At 44.6% G+C, this 23,124-nt stretch overlaps 1 protein-coding gene across 6 annotated transcripts in view; it reads left to right on the top strand.

Annotated features, from left to right (window-relative positions):
• LOC122565494 (single-stranded DNA-binding protein 3-like) overlaps positions 1-20,640 on the top strand; it is a 124,602-nt gene extending 103,962 nt beyond the window's left edge. For all 6 annotated transcript variants that reach the window (XM_043721529.1, XM_043721527.1, XM_043721528.1 and 3 more), the window contains 8 exons: positions 868-916; positions 7,709-7,744; positions 8,041-8,092; positions 10,189-10,259; positions 13,431-13,509; positions 14,536-14,564; positions 18,069-18,170; positions 18,805-20,640. In XM_043721529.1, the coding sequence (XP_043577464.1) occupies positions 868-916; positions 7,709-7,744; positions 8,041-8,092; positions 10,189-10,259; positions 13,431-13,509; positions 14,536-14,564; positions 18,069-18,170; positions 18,805-18,834 (448 nt within the window). In that variant the 3' untranslated portion in view covers positions 18,835-20,640. The remainder of the gene's footprint in view (positions 1-867; positions 917-7,708; positions 7,745-8,040; positions 8,093-10,188; positions 10,260-13,430; positions 13,510-14,535; positions 14,565-18,068; positions 18,171-18,804) is intronic.
• The last annotated feature ends 2,484 nt before the right edge of the window (positions 20,641-23,124 follow it).

The following is a 23,124-nucleotide window of genomic DNA, read 5'->3' as shown; positions in this document are numbered from 1 at the left end:
CCCTCTTCGCTGTCCACTACACCTCCAATTTTGGTGTCATCTGCAAACTTACTAACTGTATCTCTTATACTTACATCCAAATCATTTATGTAAATGACAAAAAGTAGAGGACCCAGCACTGATCCTTGTGGCACTGCACTAGTTATCTACTTTCACTCCTTCTAGAATTGATAACACTTCCTCCTTACTAACCTCAATCCTTTCTAGTCTAATACCCATATCTCAGTCTTCTCTCTACAATATTCTCCTTTTCCTGAGTGAAAACAGATGAGAAATATTTGTTTAGCCCCTCCTGATCTCCACAGGGTCCACACACAACTTTCCACTTCTGTCTTTGACTGGCCCTATTCCTACTCTTGTCATCCTTTTATTCCTCACGTACCTATAGGAATGTGGGAGTCGTGGCTGACAGTTTGTGCACAGCAAAATCCCACAAAGAGAAATGTGGCCGTGGCAATGTCACTCGTTTTAGTCTTTTATTGTTGGTAGTGAAGGTGAAAAATATTTGGCTTTTGATGCTTTGTACCTGGAGAAAGAGAGGAGTTTGAGGGAGAGTGCTCTCAGCTGGAGGAAGATGATGGAAAAGTCGTGACTGAGAGAGGAGGACAATGATGGTGGATCCTGTCCTCTCAGAGAGGATCCCCTGTCACAGTACAGATCTCTCACTGTGTGGGTACCTATCACTGAATGGGTACCCTCTCAGATGTGGATGTTCTGTCAGTGTGGATCCATCTGTGTGGGGATCACTGTCTTGGTGTGGATCCTGTTTCAGTGTGAATCTCCTGCAGTCCAGAGCCAGTGAGTTTTGTTGTGGGATCCTCTGGGATTACCTGTGATCTCTGACACTTGGTAGTGTTTGTTTTACAGGACCCCTGGAGGAGGACGTTCTTGGCCAAACCCAACAAACACGAACTCTGTGAGTAACAGAGCTGACCAACAGCCCCTGGTCAAATAGGAAATAAATATATTTAATTGCACAGTAACTCTGTGGATTTATTGACACAGGAGCAAGAGGGTTGTCACAGTTGGGGATTTGAATTTTCCTAACGTAGACTGGGCCTGCCAGAACGTTAAGGGCTTACATGGGGTGCAATTTATTAAATGTGTTCAGGAAAGTTTCCTTGAGCAGTATATAGAGGGTCCTACTCAGGAAGGGTCAAAACCCGACCTACTCTTGGGAAATAGGAGAGGACTGGTGAAGGATGTGTCAGTGGGGAGCATTTGGGATCAGTGACCATAGTTCTATTAATTTTAAATATAGTTATGGAGGGGGACAAAACTGGTCCACAGGCTTGAGTTCTAAATTGGGGCAAGGTAAATTTTGATGGAATTAGACAAGAGCTTGTAGGGGTTGGTTGGAGTAGTCTGTTTGCAAGCAAAGGGACCTCTGGCAAGTGGGAGACCTTTAAAAGTGAAATAGCTTGAGTTCAAGGTCCATATCTTCCTGTGAGAGTGAAGGGTAAGGTTGGCAGGAGCAGGGAACCCTGGATGATAAGAGACATTGAGACTTTGAGGCGTGGCTCAGGCACAGGCAACTGGGATCAAGGGAATCCCGGGAGGTATACAGGGGATACAGGGGTTTACTGAAGAAGGACATCAGGAGGGCGAAAAGGGGGCACGAGATAGCCTTGGATTAGGGTAGATCCAAAGAGGTTCTTTAATATATTAAAGGAAAAAGAATAACTAGAGAGAGAATAGGAGCCCTCAAGTACCTTTTTTCCTGTCCGGGAGCAGCAGGAGACACAGCCGAGGGGACTTGGAGACCAGGAGGGTAAGGACTTAGTATATATTTGGGCAGTGGCTAAACCCAAGATACTACACATGTAGTATCTCCCTCCCGCGCCCCCTCCTCTAACCAGAAGATAAAGATTCTGTAAGGTAACGTTTTTTATCTTTTCTCTTCTTTCATATATTTAAGTGCATTGTTTGGTTTTAGTTAGTTGATATAAAGCTAAGGCTTACAATGGCAGGGGACCTCAGACCCGTGGCACGTGCCTCTTACTTGATCTGGGAGCTCAGGGACGTGTCTGACGTTCCTGACTCTGACTCATGCAAGAAGTGTGTCCAGCTGCAGCTCTTGTTTGACCACGTGATGGCTCTGGAGCAGTGGATGGACTCACTGTGGCGCATCCGCAATGCGGAAGAAGTCGTGGATAGCACGTTTACTGAATTGGTCGCACCGCAGGTTAGAATTGCTGAGGGAGACAGTGAATGGATGACCAAAAGGCAGAGAAAGAGTAGGAAGGCAGTGCAGGTGTCCCCTGGGGTCATCTCCCTCCAAAACAGGTATACCGTTTTGGATACTGTTGGGGGAGATGGCTCACCAGGGGAGGGCAGCAGTGGTCAAGATCGTGGCACCGTGGCGGGCACTGCTGTTCATAAGGGCAGGAAAAAGACTCATAGGACCATAGTCATAGGGGATTCTATTGTGGGGGGAGTAGATAGGCGGGTCTGTGGCCGAAAACGGGACTCCCAGATGGTATGTTGCCTCCCAGGTGCTCGGGTCAGGGATGTCACTGATCGGCTGCAGAGCATTCTAAAAGGGGAGCGTGAACAGCCAGTTGTCTTGGTGCATATAGACACCAACGATAGAAGTAAAAAACAAGATGAGGTCCTGAAAGAAGAATTCAGGGAATTAGGAGAGAAGTTAAAGGGGAGGTTCTCAAAGGTAGTGATCTCGGGATTACTCCCAGTGCCACGTGCTAGCCAGGGTAGAAATGAAAGAAAAAGCAGAATGAACACGTGGCTTGAGAGATGGTGTAAGAGGGAGGGGTTCAGATTTGTTGGACATTGGGACCAATTCTGGGGAAGGTGGGACTATTATAAATTGGACAGTCTACATCTGAACCAGGCCGGAACCAATGTCCTTGGGGGAGTTTTTGCTACCGCTGTTGGGGAGGTTTTAAACTAATGTGACAGGGGACTGGGAACCAGAAGGGAAGACAAGTAGGCACAGGACAGGGAGGGAAGTAAAAGAGGGGGTGGAGTTGCATTGCTGGTCAGGGACGATATCACGGCTGTGCTAAAGGAGGACACTATGGAGGGCTTGGGTAGTGAGGCATTATGGGTGGAGCTTAGAAATAAGAAGGGTGCAGTTACATTGTTGGGGCTGTATTACAGGCCTCCCAACAGTGAGCGTGAGATAGAAGAACAAATAGGTAAACAGATTATGGAAAGATGTTGAGGCAACAGGGTGGTGGTGATGGGAGATTTTAATTTTCCCAACATTGACTGGGATATACTTAGTGTCAGAGGTCTGGATGGGGCAGGATTTGTAAGATCTTGTACTGGGGAACGAGCCAGGACAGGGGGTAGAAGTTGTGGTGGGGCTTTCTTTGGGAACAGTGACCACAATTTTGTAAGTTTTAGAATACTCGTAGATAAAGAAGAGAGTGGTCCTAAGGGAAGAGTATTAAACTGTGCCAAGCCCAATTATATCAAAATTAGGCAGGAGCTGGGAATGTGGGTTGGCCACAGCTGTTTAAAGGGAAGTCCACAATTGATATGTAGGAGGCTTTCAAAGATAGGTTAAAGATTGTGCAGGATAGGCATGTCCCGTTGAAGGCAAAGGATAGGAAAGGCAAGCTTCATGAACTGTGGATGACAGGAGAAATTGTACAACTGGCCAAGAGGAAAAGGGAAGCGTACGTAAGGTCCAGGCAGATAAGAACAGGATGGGCCCTGGAGGAATATCGGAAGAGTAGGACAAGTCTTAAACAAGGAATCAAGCGTCTAAAATGGGTCATGAAATAGCTTTAGCGAGTAGAATTAAGGAGAATCCCAAAGCATTTTATTCTTATATAAGAAGTAAGCGGGTAACTAGAGAAAGGATTGATCCACTAAAGGATAATGAAGGAAGGCTGTGTGTTGAACCTGAGAAAATGAGTGAGATTCTGAATGATTACTTTGCATCAGTGTTCACTGAGGGGAGGGACAGGATGAATGTTGAGATTAGAGATAAAGTTTGATTAGTCCGGATCATGTTGGCATAAGTCGGGAAGATGTGTTGGGTAGGCTAGAGGTTGTTAAGGTGGACAAATCCCCAGGACCGGATGGGATCTATCCCAGGTTGCTGAGGGACGTGAGAGAGGAAATAGCTGGGGCCCTGACAGATATCTTTGTAGTATCCTTAAACACAGGTGAGGTGCCGGAGGATTGGAGGGTTGCTCACGTTGTCCCCCTGTACAAGAAGGGTAGTAGGGATATTCCTGGTAACTGCTGAAAAATGTGTTGCTGAATCATTCCTGAAGAAGGGCTTATGCCCGAAACGTTGATTCTCCTGCTCCTTGGATGCTGCCTGACCTGCTGCGCTTTTCCAGCAACACATTTTTCAGCTCTGATCTCCAGCATCTGCAGTCCTCACTTTCTCCTATTCCAGGTAACTACAAACCAGTGAGCCTGACATCAGTGGTGGGAAAGTTGCTTGATCAGGGATAAAATCAATTTATGTTTGGAAAAGAATGGGCTTATCAATGATAGGCAACATGGTTTTGTGCAGGAGATTGTGCCCTACCAACTTAATGGAGTTCTTTGAGGAAGTGGCCAAGTTGATAGATGAAGGAAGGGCTGTTGATGTCATATACATAGACTTTAGTAAGGCGTTTGTTAAGGTTCCCCATGGTAGACTAATGGAGAAAGTGAAGTCACATGGTGTGCAGGGTGTTCTAGCGAGGTGGATAAAGAACTGGTTGAGCAACAGGAGACAGAGAGTAGTAGTTGAAGGGAGTTTCTCGAAATGGAGAAAGGTTGGGAAGAGTTGATGAGCAGAGAGATCTGGGAGTTCAGGTCCATTGTACCCTGAAGGTGGCTGCACAGGTGGATAGAGTGGTCAAGAAGGCATATGGTATGCTTTCCTTCATCAGACAGGGTATTGAGTATAAGAGCTGGCAAGTCATGTTAAAATTGTACAAGACTTTGGTTCGGCCACATTTAGAATACTGTGTACAGTTCTGTTCACCACATTACCAAAAGGATGTGGACCCTTTGGAGAGGGTGCAGAGAAGGTTTACGAGGATGTTGCCTGGTATGGAAGGTGCTAGATATGAAGAGAGGTTGCGTAGGTTAGGATTGTTTTCATTTGAAAAAAGTAGATTGAGGGGGGAACCTGATTGAGGTTACAAAATCATGAAGGGTATAGACAGGGTGGATAGAGATAAGCTTTTCCCCAGGGTGAAGGATTCAATAACGAGAGGTCACACTTGCAAGGTGAGAGGTGGAAAGTTTAAGGGGGATATACGCGGCAAGTACTTCACACAGAGGGTGGTGGTCATTTGGAACGCATTGCCAGCAGAGGTGGTAGAGGCAGGCACGGTAGATTCATTTAAGATGCATCTCGACAGATGCATGAGTAGGTGGGGAGCAGAGGGATACAGATGCTTAGGAATTGACCGACAGGTTTAGACAGTGGGTTTGGATCGGCTCAGGCTTGGAGGGCTGAAAGGCCTGTTCCTGGGCTGTAAATTTTCTTTGTTCTTTGTTCTAAGAACCAAGGTGGACATTTATGTGTGGAACTGCAGGACTTGGGCAAGGTCTTCAATGAATATTTCTCCTCTGTGTTTACCATAGAGAAAGACATGAAGGCTTGGGAACTTGGGGAAGTTAGTGCTGATATTTTGGGGACAGTCCATATCAAAGTAGAGGAGGTGTTGGATGTATCAGAATGTATGAAGATGGATAAATCTTCTGGTCCTGACCAGATATATTCAAGAACACTGCGAGAAGCAAGAGAAGAAATTGTGGGGGCCCAGGCTGATATTTTTGCATCCTTGTTAGCCACGGCTGAGGTTCCAGAAGATGGGAGGGTGGCAAATGTTGTGCCTTTATTCAAGAAAGGCTGCAAAGAAAAACCTGGGAACTATAGATCAGTAAACTTAATGTCTATGGTAGGTAAGTTACTTAAGAAGATTCTGAGAGATAAGAGATACATCCATTTGGAAAGACAGGATTTGATTAGGAATAGTCAGCATGGCTTTGTGTGTGAGAGATCATGCCTCATCAGAGTTCTTTGATGAAGAGGCCGGCAAGGTTGACGAGGGCAGGGCAGTAGATGTAGTCTATATGGATTTAAGTAAGGCCTTTGATAAGGTTCCACATGGTAGGCCACTGCGGAAGGTTAGATCGCATGGAATCCAGGGAGAGCTGGCAAATTGGACACACAATTGGCTTGATGGTAGGAAGCAGAGGGTAATAGTGGAAGGATGTTTGTTGGACTGGAGGCCTGTGACTATTGGAGTGCCTCAGTTGTTGCTGGGGCCATTGCTGTTTGTTATCTATATCAATGATTTCGATGAGAATGTACAAGGCAGGATTAGTAAGTTTGCAGATGACACTAAAATAGGCAGTACTGTGGACAGTGAGGAAGGTTATCAGAAATTGCAGCAGGACCTTGGTCAGCTGGGGAAGTGGGCCGAGAAATGGAAAATGGAGTTTAATATAGACAAGGTCTTGCATTTTGGAAAGTCAAATCAAGTTAGGAGTTTCATGGTGAACGGCAGGGCCTTAAGGAGTGTAGTGGAACAGAGGGACCTTGGATGGTTCTCTGACAGCGGAGTCCCAGGTAGACAGGGTGTGAAGAAGACTTTTGGACACTGGCCTTCATCAATCAGGGCATTAAGTGTAGAGGTTGGGAAGTTATGTTGCAGTTATACAGGACGTTGGTGAGGCTGCACTTGAAGTATTGTGTTCAGTTTTAGTCACCTTGCTGTAGGAAGGATGCTATTAAACTGGAAAGAGTGCAGAAGACATTTACAAGGATGCTGCCAGGATTCAATGGTCTGAGTTATAGGGAGAGGTTGGACAAGTTATGACTTTTTTCTTTAGCGCTTAGGAGACTGAGGGAGGATTTTATAGAAGTGTATAAGATCCTGAGAGGTTTGGATAGGATGAATGCACTCAGGCTTTTTCCCAGGGTTGGGAAATCGAGGACTAGAGGGCATCAGTTTAAGGTTAGAGGGGAAAAAATAAAAGGGAACCTGAGGGGCAACTTGTTTAGATTAGATTCCCTACAGCGTGGAAACAGGCCCTTCGGCCCTACAAGTCCACACCGACTCTCTGAACAGTAACCCACCCAGCCCCATTTCCCTCTGCCGAATGCACCTAACACTATGGGCAATTTAGCATGGCCAATTCACCTGACCTGCACATCATTGGACTACGGGAGGAAACCGGAGCACCCGGAGGAAACCCACACAGACACAGGGAGAATGTGCAAACTCCACACAGACAGTCACCCGAGGCTAGAATCAAAACTAGGACCCTGGTGTTGTGAGGCAGCAGTGCCAACCACTGAGCCACCGTGCTGACCCACACAGACCTTTTTACACACAGCACATATATGGAATGAGCTGCCAGTGGAAGTGTTTGAGGTGAGTTCATTTATAGAAAAGGCATTTGGACAAATACATGGATAGGAAAGGATTAGAACAATGTGGGCCATGTGCAGGGAAATGGGGTCAGTGTGGATGGACAGTTTGGTCGGCATGGACCAGTTTGAGCCAAAGGGCCTGTCTCCGTGCTGTAGGATTATAGTTGTATTTTTTACCAGTTGTGACCAGTTCCTGTACTCCAGGTCCAATCTCACACAAAAATATTGCAGATGAGCATTCAGGGATGTGGATAATATTTGAGATTACACACTTTGGCTGTTGTCCTGGACTGACCTGTTATTAATAATGATCAAACATTAATCATTTCTCTCTCTCTGCTCTAGATTCCATATTCCTCGTCATCACCAGGCAGCTATGTGGTGAGTCGATCAAACTGATTTCAAACATTCGCCAAACCTCCCCCTCCTTTCCCCATCATCCTCCATTTCTGCCTCTCCTCCAGCTGGTGCTTGCATCCTCCCTAGTCTCCACTGCCTCTGTCCCAAACCTGCAGCCATGCCGTGCACTCCCATTCCCACTCTTGTCTGGTCAGAACTCACACCCACACCCCCTCACCCCCATGCTTCCCCCTACCACATGCCCACCCTGCCACAGGCTGTCCAGCCCTGGGTCTCTTTCGAGTCTCTTTGGAATAATGTGACGTTTCCTCTCTCAGGGAGCGCCAGGTGGTGGTCCTCCGGGAACATCAATCATTCCTAGTCCGGCAGGTAAGAGGCCTCTCTCCGATAATCGTTGCAGCCAGAGGGTGAGAGTGAGCACGGGGTTGGGGAATGGGAGGATTACAATGGAACCAGAACTGACTGGGGGGGCAAGCAGTGTCTCTAATATAAAGCTCCTTCTACATTGTCCTCCATCAAACACACTCAGGAGAGGGACAGCATAGGGTTAGATACAGAGTAAAGTTCTCCATCACTGCTGACTGTACCACACTAACATTTCCTCTCTCCATCCATGGCTGTGGGTGAGATTTCTGGTTTTCACTGAGTTTGCCTGAGGTTTGTGCAGATCAACATAGAGACAGTACAAAGCTGTTTCACTCTCTGCCTGGGGGAGGGGGTGGGCACTGGGGGTGGGGGAAGGCGACTGTAAACTCCTTGGTCTCAGATGCATTTTGAGTGAGAGGTGTTGGCATTGCTCAGGACATGTACCATTAATGGGGCATTAGCAAGTGTTGACACTGCTCTGGGAAGCTGAGGAGGAGATTGCAGAGCCTTTGGCTTTGATCTTTATGTTGTCATTGTCGACAGGAGTAGTTCCAGGAGACTGGAGGATAGCAAATGTTGTTCCTTTGTTCAAGAAGGGGAGTAGAGACAACCCTGGTAATTATAGACCAGTGAGCCTCACTTCAGTTGTGGGTAAAGTGTTGGAAAAGGTTATAAGAGATAGGATTTATAATCATCTAGAGAGGAATAAGTTGATTATGGATAGTCAACACGGTTTTGTGAAGGGTAGGTGGTGCCTCACAAACCGTGTTGAGTTTTTTGAGAAGGTGATCAAACAGGTGAATGGGTTAAAGTGGTTGATGGGGTGTATATGGATTTCAGTAAGGTGTTTGATAAGGTTCCTTATGGTAGGCTATTGCACAAAATACGGAGGCATGGGATTGAGGGTGATTTAGTGGCTTGGATCAGAAATTAGCTAGTTGAAAGAAGATAGAGGGTGGTGGTTGATGGGAAATGTTCACCTTGGAGTTCAGTTACTAGTGGTGTACTGCAAGGATCTGTTTTGGGGCCACTGCTGTTTGTCATTTTAAAAAATGACCTGGATGAGGGCAGAGAAAGATGGGTTAGTAAATTTGCAGATGGCGCTAACGTTGGTGGAGTTGTGGATCGTACCAAAGGATATTGCAGGTTACAGAGGGACATAGATAAGATGAGAGCTGGGCTGAGAGGTGGCAAATAGAGTTTCATGTGGAAAAGTGTGAAATGTTTCACTTTGGAAAGAGCACCAGGAATGCACAGTACTGGGCTAATGGTAAGATTCTTGGTATTGTAGATGAGCAGAGAGATCTCAGTGTCCATTTACATAGATCCCTGAAAGTTTCCACCCAGGTTGATACAGTTGTTAAGAAGGCGTATGGTATGTTGGCTTTTATTGGTAGAGGGATTGAGTTTCGAAGCCACGAGGTCATGCTGCAGCTGTACAAAATGCTGGTGCGGCCGCACTTGGGGCATTTCATACAGCTCTGGATGAGACAGACATTATAGGAAGGATGTGGAAGCTTTAGAAAGGGTGCAGAGGAGATTTACCAGGATGTTGCCTGGTATGGAGGAAAGGTCTTATGACGAAAGGCTGAGAGACTTTAGGCTGTTTTTGTTAGAGAGAAGAAGGATGAGAGGTGACACAGTTGAGACATGTAAGATAATCAGAGGGTTAGATAGGGTGGACAGGGAGAGCCTTTTTCCTCGGATGGTGATGACTAACACGAGGGGACATAGCTTTAAATTGAGGGGTGATAGATTTAGGACAGATGTCAGAGGTAGTTTCTTTACTCAGGAAGTAGTTGGGCGTGGAATGTACTGCCTGCAACAGTAGTAGACTCGCCAACTTTAAGGGCATTTAAATGGACATTGGATGAAAATGTGGATGAGAATAGAATAGTGTAGGTTAGATGGGCTTCAGATTGGTTTCACAGGTTGGAGCAACATTGAGGGTCAAAGGGCCTGTAGTGCGCTGTAATGTTCTATGTTCTGAACACATCTTACACATGAAACCTTTTTGAACATCAGTTCTTCAAAATGCTGACAAACTGTTACTGCTTCACCTCCATTGTGACCTTCAGCTTCTGTTGTTTTCTTCTTAGACTCCACAAACTCCAGTGAGAACATGTACACAATGATTGCGCCATTGGGAGCAGGAAGCAGCCGTTCCAGTGTAAGTCTGTGCCAGTGACAGGGCAAGACAGGGGTATGGCTGCCAAACAATTTAATTCGGTCATAAGTGGCACGGTGGCTCAGTGGTTAGCACTGCTGCCTCAGTGCCAGGGACCCAGGTTCGATTCCGGCCTTGGGTGACTGTGTGGAGTTTGCACATTCTCCCTGTGTCAACAAAGAGAACAAAGAAAATTTACAGTCCAGGAACAGGCCCTTCAAGCCTGAGCTGATCCAAATGTACTGTCTACACCTGTCGGTTTAGACAGGTGAGAACCTCAATCAGGTTCCCCCCTCAATCTCCTCTTTTCTAGTGAAAATAAACCTAACCTACTCAACCTCTCTTCATAGCTAGCACCTCTCCAAAGCATCCACATCTTTTTGGTAATGTGGCGACCAGAACTGTACACAGTATTCTAAATGCAGCCAAACCAATGTTTTGTACAATTTTAACATGACTTGCCAGCTCTTATACTCAATACCCCGTCCACTGAAGGCAAGCATACTATATTCCTGCTTGACCACTCTATCCACCTGTGCAGCAACCTTCAGGGTAAAATGGACCTGCACTCCCAGATCTCTGTGCTCATCAACTCTTCCCAAGGCTCTTCCATTCATTGTATAATTCGCTTTAGAATTAGACTTGGCTAAATGCATTCCTCCAGATGCTCCGGTTTCCTCCCACAATCCAAAGATGTGCAGGTTAGGTGAGTTGGTCATGTTAAATTGCCCATAGTGTTGGATGCATTAGTCAGGGTAAATATATGGTAAGGGAATGGGGCTGGGTGGGTTACTTTTCAGAGGGTTGGTGTGGATTTGTTGGGCTGAAGGACCCTTTTCCAAATTTAATCTAATAAGGCCAGAGAAATCTCTGCCTCAGTTGTTTGTCGGCCTCAGTTCCTCTGGATTAAGGTGTGATGTTGAGGCTGGTTTTACTAATCTGACCTCCTGCTCCTAATGAACTCTCCAGTCTCAGGACAGGCTTGTGTATGATGCACACTGCAGTTAAATAGTCTGCTGACATTCACTGACAGCCTTTGCACTTGGCACCAATGAGACTGTAAACAGTGAAGATTGGGACAAAGGAACTCACTTCCACCCAGGAAATCTGAACACATCTCTCCAATAGTTGGCTGCAGAAACCCTGACCATGTGATCGTTATCTCTGCACTTTACTATTCCAGGATAATCCTGCCTACTTTCCCAACTATTACCGTCCATGATCCTCAGTTCCTTTAAAGTTCTGCTGCTGTGTATCCTAAATTGCATTCAGCAATCACTCTCTAGATTTAACATTCCATGACCATGTCTCCTTCTCCAGCCCCTACATCTCTCCATATCTCTGTCACCTCCTCTATCCCCTACACTCATCCCTATCTCTGTCACCTCCTCCAGACCCTACATCCCTCCCTATCCCTGTCACGCCCTCCAGCCCCTACATCCCTATCCCTGTCACATCCTCCAGCCCCTACAACCCTCCCTATCCCGGTCACTTCCTCCAGCCCCTACATCCCTCCCTAGCTTGATTTGATTGATTTATTTATTGTCACATGTAACTCAGTACAGTGAAAAGTTCTGTTTACAAGCAGTACAGGCAGATCGTAGAAAGCAAGAACATAAAGATCATCGGGTGAGAAATATACTTAGACACAGGCATACAGATTATGTTGCAAAGGGCGTGTACTGGGTGAGATCAATATTAGCAAGATCAACATTATTTGAAGTTAGAGAGTCCATACATCAGTCTAATAACCGGGAAGAAGCTATTCCTGAACCTGTTGATGCGTGTGTCCCAGCTTCTGTATCTTTTGCCTGATAGAAAAGGCAGTAGTGTTACCAGAGTTTGATGGGTATTTGATAATGTTGGCATCTTTTCTGCAGCAGTGAGCTGCGTAAATGGAGTCCATGGATGGAAGGTTGGCTTCTGGGCTGTGCACATGACCTTTTGTAGTTTCCTATGTTCCTGAGCAGAGCAGTTGCCGTATCGCCCATATGCACCCAGACAGTATGCTCTCAATGGTGTATCTGTAAAAGTTGGTGAGGGTCCTAATAGCTGAAAATGTGTTGCTGGAAGGGCTTATGCCATAAACGTCGATTCTCCTGTTCCCTGGATGCTGCCTGACCTGCTGCGCTGTTCCAGCAACACATTTTCAGCTCTGATCTCCAGCATCTGCAGACCTCACTTTCTCCTCGAGGGTCCTAATAGACATGCTGAATATCCTGAGCCACCTGAGGAAGAAGAGGTGGTGTTGTACCTTCTTGACTATTGCATCTATGTGGGAAGTCCAGGACAGGTTGTTGGTTTTCGTCATTCCGAGGAACCTGACGCTGTCTACCCTCTCTACTTCAGCTCCGTTTATGTAGATGGGGGCATGTTCTGCTCCTTTCTTCCTCAAGTCAGTGATCAGTTCTTTAGTCTTCCCCATGTTGAGAGGGAAGTTGTTTTTATTGTACCATGTCACCAATCCCTTTATCTCCTTTCTATATTCTGACTCGTCGTTATTAGATATCTGTCTTACCATGGTATCTGGGTCATCCCCTCCAGCTCCTACACCACTCCCTGCACTGATTCTGCATTGATTTTCATCACTGAGCTGTTTGCAGTATCACCTTCAGCTGCCTGGAATTGCCTCACCCAATCTCTCCACCTGCCGTTCCTCTTTTAAGACAATTTTTGAAAGTTCTTAATCATCCAAATAGCATGTTACTAGGTGTCTATTATTACTTGCTAATTCTCTTGTGAAGCACTTAGGGGGAAGAGTGAAATTGCAATCATCAACTTTGATAAGATTCTGAGAAATTCCCTTTTGTGTAATTGCTGTCTAGGAAACGTGACAGCCAGATCCTACAAATAGGAATGTGATCATAACCAGAGAACCCGTTTCTGTGATGTGTATTGAAAGATAAATACTGGTCCCAGGGTTCCAGAGATAAAGCAGTAATTCTGGGACATTTATCATTACCCCAATAGGAGCTTCTCAATACAACAGTATGACACCAAGTTCCAGGGTAATTGAAAGGCTCAATAACTGAGAGATGAGTGTCCATCTGAACACATTGGTCAATGAAGGAATGCTGTAAAATCTAATATTGCAATGACAGGCAACTTGTGGTGGCTCAGGGCCTGAGGTTCCCCGTTCTCATTGTCTAATCAAACCTTTTTTTTTGCATTCAGTTCCAGATGGGTCCAGGAGCTGAGGGCCCATTGGCTGGAATGGCAGGCATGGAGCCTCACCACATGAACGGAACACTAGGTAATGCCACGTGGCCTGGAGTCACATAGAGTAATACCGACCTTAGCCTGGAGTATTACAGAGTAATACAGATGTTATGATGTACCTTGATTTCTCTGTTTGAAAAGGCAGCATAGAAATCATTGTCCCTTCTGGGAACAGATATAAACATTCAGCAATAAGTAAGATATATCTTTCTTTCTGTCATGAAATAATAGCTTTCTTAATACAACTAGGGAGAACCATTGGTGTTTAATACCATAAACATCTTTAATGTAATCATTGGCACATTTAACTGTCAAACCAAGTTTGACATTATTTACTTCAGTCAGAAGAACAGAAAAACAGAATACAGTGGGATGTAAGAATACATTATTGAACTAGATGTATTTTTGCAACAATTGACTATCGTCACACGGTTATCATTAGATTGTTATTGAATTCCGACTGCACCAGCTGCCGGGTTAGGGTTCGAACCCTTCTGCCCAGGACATGAGCCTGGGGTTGTCCAGTTGCTCGTGACATTACCACAACGTCACCACCTCAGGAAATGTAAACACTGAGAAGGATCTCAGTAGGGTAGACACTGAGAGATTGTTTCCCTGGGAGGACAGTGTCAGGAGAAGGAGCTGAGAGGGAGACAAATTCCTTCACCCACCAGGTGGTGAGTCCTTGAAATTCTTTACACCACAGTTAAGGGGGTGCTGTAATCAGTGAATATGTTTAATTCTGATGTGGATGGTCTCTCAGGGAATCGAGGGAAATGGGGAAGATTCAACCCAGAATCAGCCCTGTCCTTATTCAATGGCAGAGCAGGCTTGACCTGCTCCTGCTCTAATTTCTTAACATTGTAACAGAAAGTAATGAAACTCTGCGTCTAGAGTAACACAGAGTAATTTGACCCTGGACCTGAGATAACACATAGTAATCTGAAACAAACACAGAGAATGCTGAAGAAATTCAGCAGGTCTGACAGCCTCTGTGGAGAGAGTTCTTCAAGTCTGCAGTCGGCCTGTAGGTATCTGACTGTCTCTTCATCTTCTGCAGGTACTGCTGATTTGGACGGGTTGTCTAAGGTATGTTCAAAGCTGCTGCAGCTCACTGGTTGTTTATTTGTCTGGCCTGTTGTTTTATTGAGACTACAATAGTCCATTCAACATGACTCATCTATTCTTCTGTCACACTTCACCTCAACATTTTGTTTCATTCATTCTTGGGATGCTTGATCTCGACATAATGGAGTCCTGGAGCCTTAACCAATTCCCTTAGGAACCAGGGGGAAAATTCTCCGTTGGTTGGAGTCAGACCTGGCACAAGGAAAGATGGTTTTAGTTGTTGGAGGTCAGTCTCCTCAGCTGCAGGTTATCTCTGCAGCAGTTTCTCAGGGTAGTGTCTGAGGCCCAAGCATCTTCAACTGCTTCATCACCATTCAAAACTCCTTAGATACTGAAACAGTCCATATCCAAGATCTGGACAATATCCAGGCTTGAGCTGACAAGAACCAGTAACATTCATGCAACACAAATGAAAGGCAATGACCATTTCCAAGAAGAGTGAATCTTCTTTGATGTTCAATGGTATTATCATTGCTGAATTCTCCACTATCAATATCCTAAGGTGTACCACTGACCAGAAACTCAACTGGACCAGCCATATAAATTCTGTTGCTACAAGAGCAGGTCAGAGGTTCGGAGTACTGCATCAAGTAACTCACCTCCTGACTCCCCAAAGCCTGTCCACCATCTACAAGGCACAAGTCAGGGATGTGATGGAATACTCCCCACATGCCTGGATGGGCGCAACTCCAACAACACTCAAGAAGCTTGATACTGTCCCGGGCAAAGCAGCCCACTTGATTGGCACCATATGCACAAACATCCATTCCCTCCACCACTGATGCGCAGTAGCAGCAGTGTGTACCATCTACAAGATGCACTGCAGAAACTCACCAAGTCTCCCTTGGAAGTATGTTCCTGACAAACCTCAACCATCTAGAGGGACAAAGACAGCAGACACATGGGAAGACCTCCCCACGCAAGTTCCCATCCAAGCCATTCACCATCCTGACTTGTGAAAATATATCACCGTTTCTTCAGTGTCACTGGGTCAAAATCCTGGAATTCCCTCCCTAAGGGAATTGTGGGTCAACCTACAGCAAATGGACAGCAGCGGTTCAATAAGGCAGCTCACCCCCACCTTGTCAAGGGGTAACTAGGGATGGGCAATAAATGCTGTGTGTAGAAAGTTTGGCAAAAATGTTACACAAGATCCCATAAACAGAAATAATGATAGTGATACTGATCAGAGGAGCTGTGTTTAGTGATGTTGGTTGAAGGATCAATATTAAGATCCCCAGGAAACTCTTCCTCAAAACAATAAGTCATAGGATCTTTTATACTCATCTGAGCAGGCCAATGTGCTGCATCCACCACCCACTCTGTAGACAGTGCAGCACTCCCTCATCACCACACCGGGAACCTCAGCCTTGATTATGGGCTTCAGTTCCTGAAGTGGAGACACGACTGGCATATTGAGCATGGCTGTGGAGAACATGATCTTGGAACTCCTGAGAAATGTGCTTTCCTCTTTGTCTGAGGCAAGTTACAGCCCCTGGGTCTACACTTGGATCTCCAAGAAATTGGGCTGTTGCACTCTTCAGACTCACCTGGGAGCTCAGTTTAAAGCAAAGACCAGTCAGAGACAGTGTTCCAGTCATATCTGTGTCTGAATCTTGGCCTGTCTGCAATAAGCACAAGTAGCAGTAAATTGACCAGTGAGATTGAGAAGTGACCTTATAGAGGTTTACAAAATCATGAGGAGTATAGATAGGGTTAATGGTAGGTATCCTTTCCCTAGGATGGGGGATTTCAAGATTTGGGGCACATTTTTAAGGAGAGAGGAGAGAGACTTAAAAGAGACATGAGGAGCAATTTTTTTACATAGAGCAAAAAGTTCGCATATGGAATGAACTTCCTGAGGATGCAGTGGATCCGGGTACAGTTACAACATAGAACATAGAAAAGTACAGCACAGGTCCTTTGGCCCACGAAATTGTGTTGAGGTTTAATCCTAATGTAAAATATAATAACTTAACCTACGCACCCCTCAACTCACTGCTATCCATGTGCATGTCCAGCAGTCACTTAAATGTCCCCACCACAGCTGGCAACGGATTCCATGCATTCACAACTCTCTGCGTAAAGAATCTACCTCTGACATCTCCTTTATACCTTCCTCCTAATATCCTCAAGCTGACTCCTTGTACCAGTCAATCCTGCCCTGGGGAAAAGTCTCTGGCTATTGACTCTATCTATTCCACTCATTATCTTTATACCTTGATCAGGTCTCCTCTCTTCCTCCTTCTCCCCAGAGAGAAAAGTCCGAGCTTATCCAACCTTTCTTCATAAGGCAAGCCGTCCAGTCCAGGCAGCATCCTGGTAAACCTTCTTTGCACCCTCTGTATCTTTCTTATAGTCGGGAAACCAGAACTGGACATAATATTCCAAGTGTGGTCTCACCAGGGACTTGTAGAGCTGTAGCAAAACTTTGTGGCTCTTAAACTCGACCTCCCTGTTAATGAAAGCCAAAACACCATATGCTTTCTTAACAATCCTATCCACTTGGGTGGCAACTTTGAGGGATCTATGTACTTGCACACCCAGATCCCTCTATTCCTCCACACTGCCAAGAATCCTGTCTTTAATCCTATATTCAGCATTTGAGTACGACCTTCCAAAATGCATCACTTCGCATTAATCCAGGTTGAACTCCATCTGCCATTTCTCAGCCCAGCTCTGCATCCTGTCTATGTCACGCTGGAGCCTGCAGTAGCCCTCTATATTACCAACGACACCTCCAACCTTTGTGTCATCTGCAAATTTACTAACCCACCCCTCAACCTCCTCATCCAAGTCATTTATAAAAACTACAAAGAGCAGAGGCCAAAGAACAGAGGCCTGCAGGACGCCACTCAACACTGACCTCCAGGCAGAATACTTTCCATCTACAACCACTCTCTGCCTTCTGTCAGCCAACCAATTCTGAATCCAGATAGCCAAATCTCCCTGTATCCCATACTTCCTGACTTTATGAATGAGCCTACCATGGGAATCTTATCAAATGTAACATTTAAAAGTTACAACATTTTTGGATAAGTACATGAATAGGAAAGATTTGAAGGGATATGGAGCAGGCAGGTGGGACCAGTTTAGTTTGGGATTATGCTCAGCTTGGACTGAAGGATGTTTCCCTTCTGTATGACTCTATCACAGATGTATGTTTAAAAGCATGTGTCAAGCTAATATTCAGTCTCCATCTGGTGGCTGCTTGCTATCATGTTTTCAGTTTCCTGCATCAGTTCCTGATTTTAGTTTGGAATTGTCCTGGATTAATTCTTCATTTTTCCAAGTACAGTTGGAGTTTACTATGGAGATTTAGAGGGATGGTAATTGATGGAAAGATTAGGGGCTGGGGCGTGGGAATTACTAATTGGGAACACAGTGAAGGTTATGAATCAATTAACACAACTCTTCAGATATTAGTACATCAATGATCAATGTTCCTCATCCTTGTCCTTTTAGAATTCACCAAACAACATGACTGGGATGAGCAATCCCCCGGGAACACCTCGTGATGATGGCGAGCTGACAGGAAACTTTTTAAACCCATTCCAAAATGAAAGTGTAAGTTGGCTACACTACAACTTTTCTCACACCTTCCTGTCTCAGCTGTTTTCTTCCAGTTAGTACAAACTCTCCCAGTCTCAGTAGTCAATGCTACTGGATGAAACTGCCAGTCAGTCAGACATTTCACTGATGAGCTTCTAGATGCATCAACATTTGAGGTTGGTCTTTTGGTATTTGAACATGAGAAAAAAAAACATAGGGCTACAGGATAAGAGAGATGACCATGGGGTGGCACAGTAGCTCAGTGGTTAGCACTGCTGCCTCACAATGTCAGGGACCCAGGTTTGTTTCCAGCCTCAGGCAACTGTCTGTGTGGGTTTCCTCCCAAAATCCAAAGATGTGCAGGTGAATTGGCCATGATAAATTGCCCAGAGTGTTCAGGGATGTATAGGTTAGGTGCATTAGTTAGGGTTAAAAATAGGATAATAGGGTAAGGGAATGGGTCCGGGTGCTTTACTCTTCAGAGGGTCAGTGTCGACGTTTTGGGCTGAAGGGACTGTTTCTACACTGTAGGGATTCTATGGAGAAGAGGGAATAATGGGGCAACTCTTTCAAAGAGCTGGTGCGTATACAGTGGGCTGAATGGCTCCTCCGTGAAGATCTTTTCACGTGCTGTGCTTTCATTTTGCAGTACTCTCCCAGTATGACAATGAGTGTGTGACCAAATCCTCAAAAACCGCCTCATCCGATCCTCGTGCAACCCAGCTGGAAGTGAGATTATATTCACATGGGAGGCCAATCCCATTTAAAATAAATCATAATTAATGGACAATGACCAGACTCCAATGCAGTGATGAATCCACAGAGTTACATTGGGACAAGCTGCCTGTGGAGGCCTATGGTTTTCTGGAGGAACTAAAGAGATTACCAACTAGGGGGATGGATGGGGGCAGGGACCAAAGGAGGAGAGTGACAGAATGAAAGAGCAGTGCAGCGTGATCAAAAGACATTTTCTTATCTTAAGATGATTTTTTTTTGTATCAAATGTATTGTCCATTCAGACAACAAAGAAACAAGATTGAGGTCTCAATCTGGAGCAGATTTGAGCAAGCGCACTGTATGAATATTTCAGCTGCTATGTTTGATCAAACCACACCATCCTGTCTGCAACTCAGTGATTGAACTTGACCTTTCAAAGAAAGTGGATTGGTGAGGTGGGGGCTGGAATTGTACTGACAGCTAATGAGCTGATTTTTTTTCTCTCCAGCTCAATGATGCTTGTGGCTGGGCCCTGTATTTGCTTAGTTCACAAGTACTGACTAGCCCAACTATTAAATCGCAAAGTTTATTCAGACTGTTTACCGGTGTGTAACAGGCTCTTGCAACAGCAAGGGGATAGTAAGTAATGTGCTGGTATCGGCCGAATTGATAACGTTGGGCAGGACACTGACAGAGCGTCCTTGAAATCTTTAAAGTTTATCAAAGACGCCAGGACTGTGTGCTACAGAGCAGCTTCACATCGCAACCAATAACATTTGATAACACAAGCCCATTGCAAGGTGAAACCTAATCTTTTGACCTTGGAAGGAGATAATTGTGGGGCTTCATTGAATTGTACAGGATTGTGGGTAATTTGTTAATTCAGGGATTCTTCCAATAAAGTCACATGGTCAAAGCAGAAAGAAGTTAATTTACTTCAAATCATGCGGAATTAAGAGAAAACTTTTGGGATATTTTAAGGAAGAGTCAGATGAAGTGACGAGAGATGGTGCACTGCTAGGTATTTCTGTTTGGATGGTCCAAGTGTCTCCTATGTCTAGTTCTAAAAACTGACCATTCTCCCAGAGAAGGCAAAGTTTTCTTCAGATTATTCCAGATATTTTTCATGCATTAATGTTGCATCTAATGGAGGTTAATGCTTCCTTTAATCCCCACACATGACAGTTGCTCCTGATCCAAATCTTGTGAAGGAAGCTGCATTACCCTTCTGAATTATTTTTCAGATTTTTCACTATTTATTATTGAGCCAAATTGCAGCATTGAGCCAAATGGATCAGATCAACTACTGATAATCAGTTCCTTGTTCTCTCTGTCTCCCACTCAGCTTCTCTTGCATGCTCTGGCTCTCTGACTTGAGTGCAAACTCTTGCATGTTCTCACACACTTGAAACAATTAAGTTTTAACATTTCCTCTCAAACACTCGCAGTCCCTTTAGCACATTTCATATCTTTCTTTTCAGGAAAGCTGGAAAAAAACCAATGTCCAATCTGTGCTGAAATTCAAGTCCTAACTTCAAGCTTCCCTCAAGGCAGTCGGTTGCTCTTTTCACATTTGATTGTCCATTCCTCAGACACTGATACTGAAGTTGTTGAAATTTCAATCCTAGAAGATTTGCCTTACGTTCCCCCACACCCAGAGCATATGTTGTAGTGGCATTAGTGTTGTCCGTCAGGGTGCCTGCCCAGGTTAGGTTAGTAAGAAATGACAGGAGTGTCACATATCAATAGTGCATTAACAAGTAATGATGCTGAGGGAATATTGCACTGAGAAACTAACCCTCAGTGAGCTGCAGTGTGAACACACTCTCAATGTGCTGCAAGACCCAGAGTGTAACTAGCACAAAGGGATCATAGAGCTGTAATTGCTGGATACAAAGGGGGAGGGGGGAGCTTTACGCTAGCTAGGGACTACAACCAGACCCCTCAAACTCCTGCCCCATCAATCACTACCCATTAATTGAGAGTAACAAGCTGCAGGACATACTGTGATATCACGGGATCACGTAACTTTCTAATCCTTTCTAGATTCAATGTGAAATATGTGATGAGTTACTGTGGTGAGGAGGCAGATACCGGTGTACCCAAAATAGACAAGGTGCATATGCTCCACAGACAAGATCACTAAAATTTTTGTATCATGACTGTGGAAGTTACAAAGTTTGCCACTTGACATGAAGGACCTCAGACACATACTGATGAGACTTATTAGATATATCTATTTTAAATTCCTGTTTAACTCTGTACACCCCCAAATTCCTACAGTCTACCAACTGATATTATAATTAAACAGTAAACATTTTGTTATATCCTGAAAGTATTAAACACAAGTTGACTCCTACCCAAGGCAGTTTGCGGATCCCAATCCCATAGACCATGGTTTGCCAGTCACTGTGTATACATATTGTCACCTGTGTATGTTCTTTATATATTGTAAAGATGGTTTAGATGATCAGTTACATATTAAACTGCATCAATAAACATCAAGGATTCTGATTTCTTATTCAAAACGCAGTTTTCTTTCAACAAGCAAACAGGTCACACAGTTCATTAAAATTGCAGCAGTCTTCCTCTCAGTGAGTTCCTAGCATCTATTCATTTCCACTCAGTTGCTTGTTCCCAAATCCTTATATACACTACACCCCACAAACTTGTTATCCCTGCTCCTGATTCCACCTCAGTCCATAATAGCCCATCCAATCCTATTTTTCACTCACTTACACATCATAAGGATCAGGGCAAGGAGTGAGTGACATGATAGAGCAGGTAAAAGAGGAAGAGTGGAGAGGAAAAGTGGAAGAAGTGCAAAGACTGGGAAGATCTCACCTTGCTATTGAGAGAAAGGTTTAGGTAATGCTTTCAGATTAAGATGGCAATTAGACATAATCCATAGTTCAGCAAAGATAGGTGACAACACCTCCTCCATTATAATCCTCTACACTGGTGCCCACAAGGCTGTGTATTCAGCCCCTTATTCACTCACAATTGTATAGCCAAGTTCAGCCCTAACTCCATTTTCAAATTTGCCACTGATATAACCACAATGGGTTGAATCTCAACATCAAGACAGAATACAGGAAGGAGATGGACAGTTTAGTGGCATAGTGAAAAGACAAAAATCTCTCCCTCAATGTCAGCAAAATGAAAGGAGCTGGTATTGGACTTCAGGAAGCGGAGTGGAGGACACATCCCTATCTGTATCAATGGTGCAGAGGTGGAGGTGCAAGAAGTCACAGTCGTGAATACAGCCCAGTCCATCACAAAAACCAGCTTTCATTCCATTAACTCCATCTACACTTCCCACTACCTCACAAAAGCCGCCAACATAATCGAAGATCCCTCCCACCCAGGTTATACTCTTCCACTTAATCTATCAGGTAGAATATAAAAAAAGTTTGAAAACAAGTACCAACAGATTTAACAGCAGGAAAAACACTTATCAGACTAAAGAACAAAATTTTCATGTGCTACAGCTGATCATCTTCTGCACCTTCTCTGTAGCTGCATCACTATTCGGCATTCTGTTGTTACCCAGATGTACTTATGAAAGGTATGATTTGCTTAGTTAGTGAAAAGTATTATTTAGCAATACTATCTCAATACATGCACTAATAAATCAAATCCCAGAACAAGTTATGGAGGGTTAGACATTTAAAAGTGCCCATGGGCAGATGCAATTAAGAGGGGATGAGATTTGACTAGTTTCACAACAGTAAACTAAATGTTATCAGAACACAATTAACACAGATTGTACAGATTACTGGATGCTTATTATAAAAAGGTTTTTCAAAGATACTTGTTCCACTTCTGCATTAAAAATGTGTCATATCAGGAAAACTGACGTGGTTCCTTGCATCAGGAAGATTCTCTCAACACTAGTAGCATTCACACTAGAGGAAGTAGATGTTTCAAATCACATATCTATATTCAAGGCTCTGGTATCTGGACCCAGCTCAGTGTTACACCAGATTTTAGATCAGAGTGGTGCTGGAAAAGCACAGCAGGTCAGGCAGCATCAGAGGAGAAGGAAAATGCTGATTTTCCTGCTCCTTGGATGCTGCCTGACCTGCTGTGCTTTTCCAGCACCACTCTGATCTAAAATCTGGTTTCCGGCATCTGCAGTCTTCAGTTTTGCCTCAGTGTTTCCCCATTCTCTTAAATCACTAAAATGAGCCAGTATGTAATAATGCTCCCTAAATCAGTAATTCTGAACTCTATTCCTACAATTGCTGAT

This window comes from Chiloscyllium plagiosum, chromosome 31 (assembly GCF_004010195.1).
Source record: "Chiloscyllium plagiosum isolate BGI_BamShark_2017 chromosome 31, ASM401019v2, whole genome shotgun sequence".
NCBI classification, from domain to species: domain Eukaryota; kingdom Metazoa; phylum Chordata; class Chondrichthyes; order Orectolobiformes; family Hemiscylliidae; genus Chiloscyllium; species Chiloscyllium plagiosum.
This window is presented reverse-complemented; position numbering and strand designations above follow the sequence as displayed.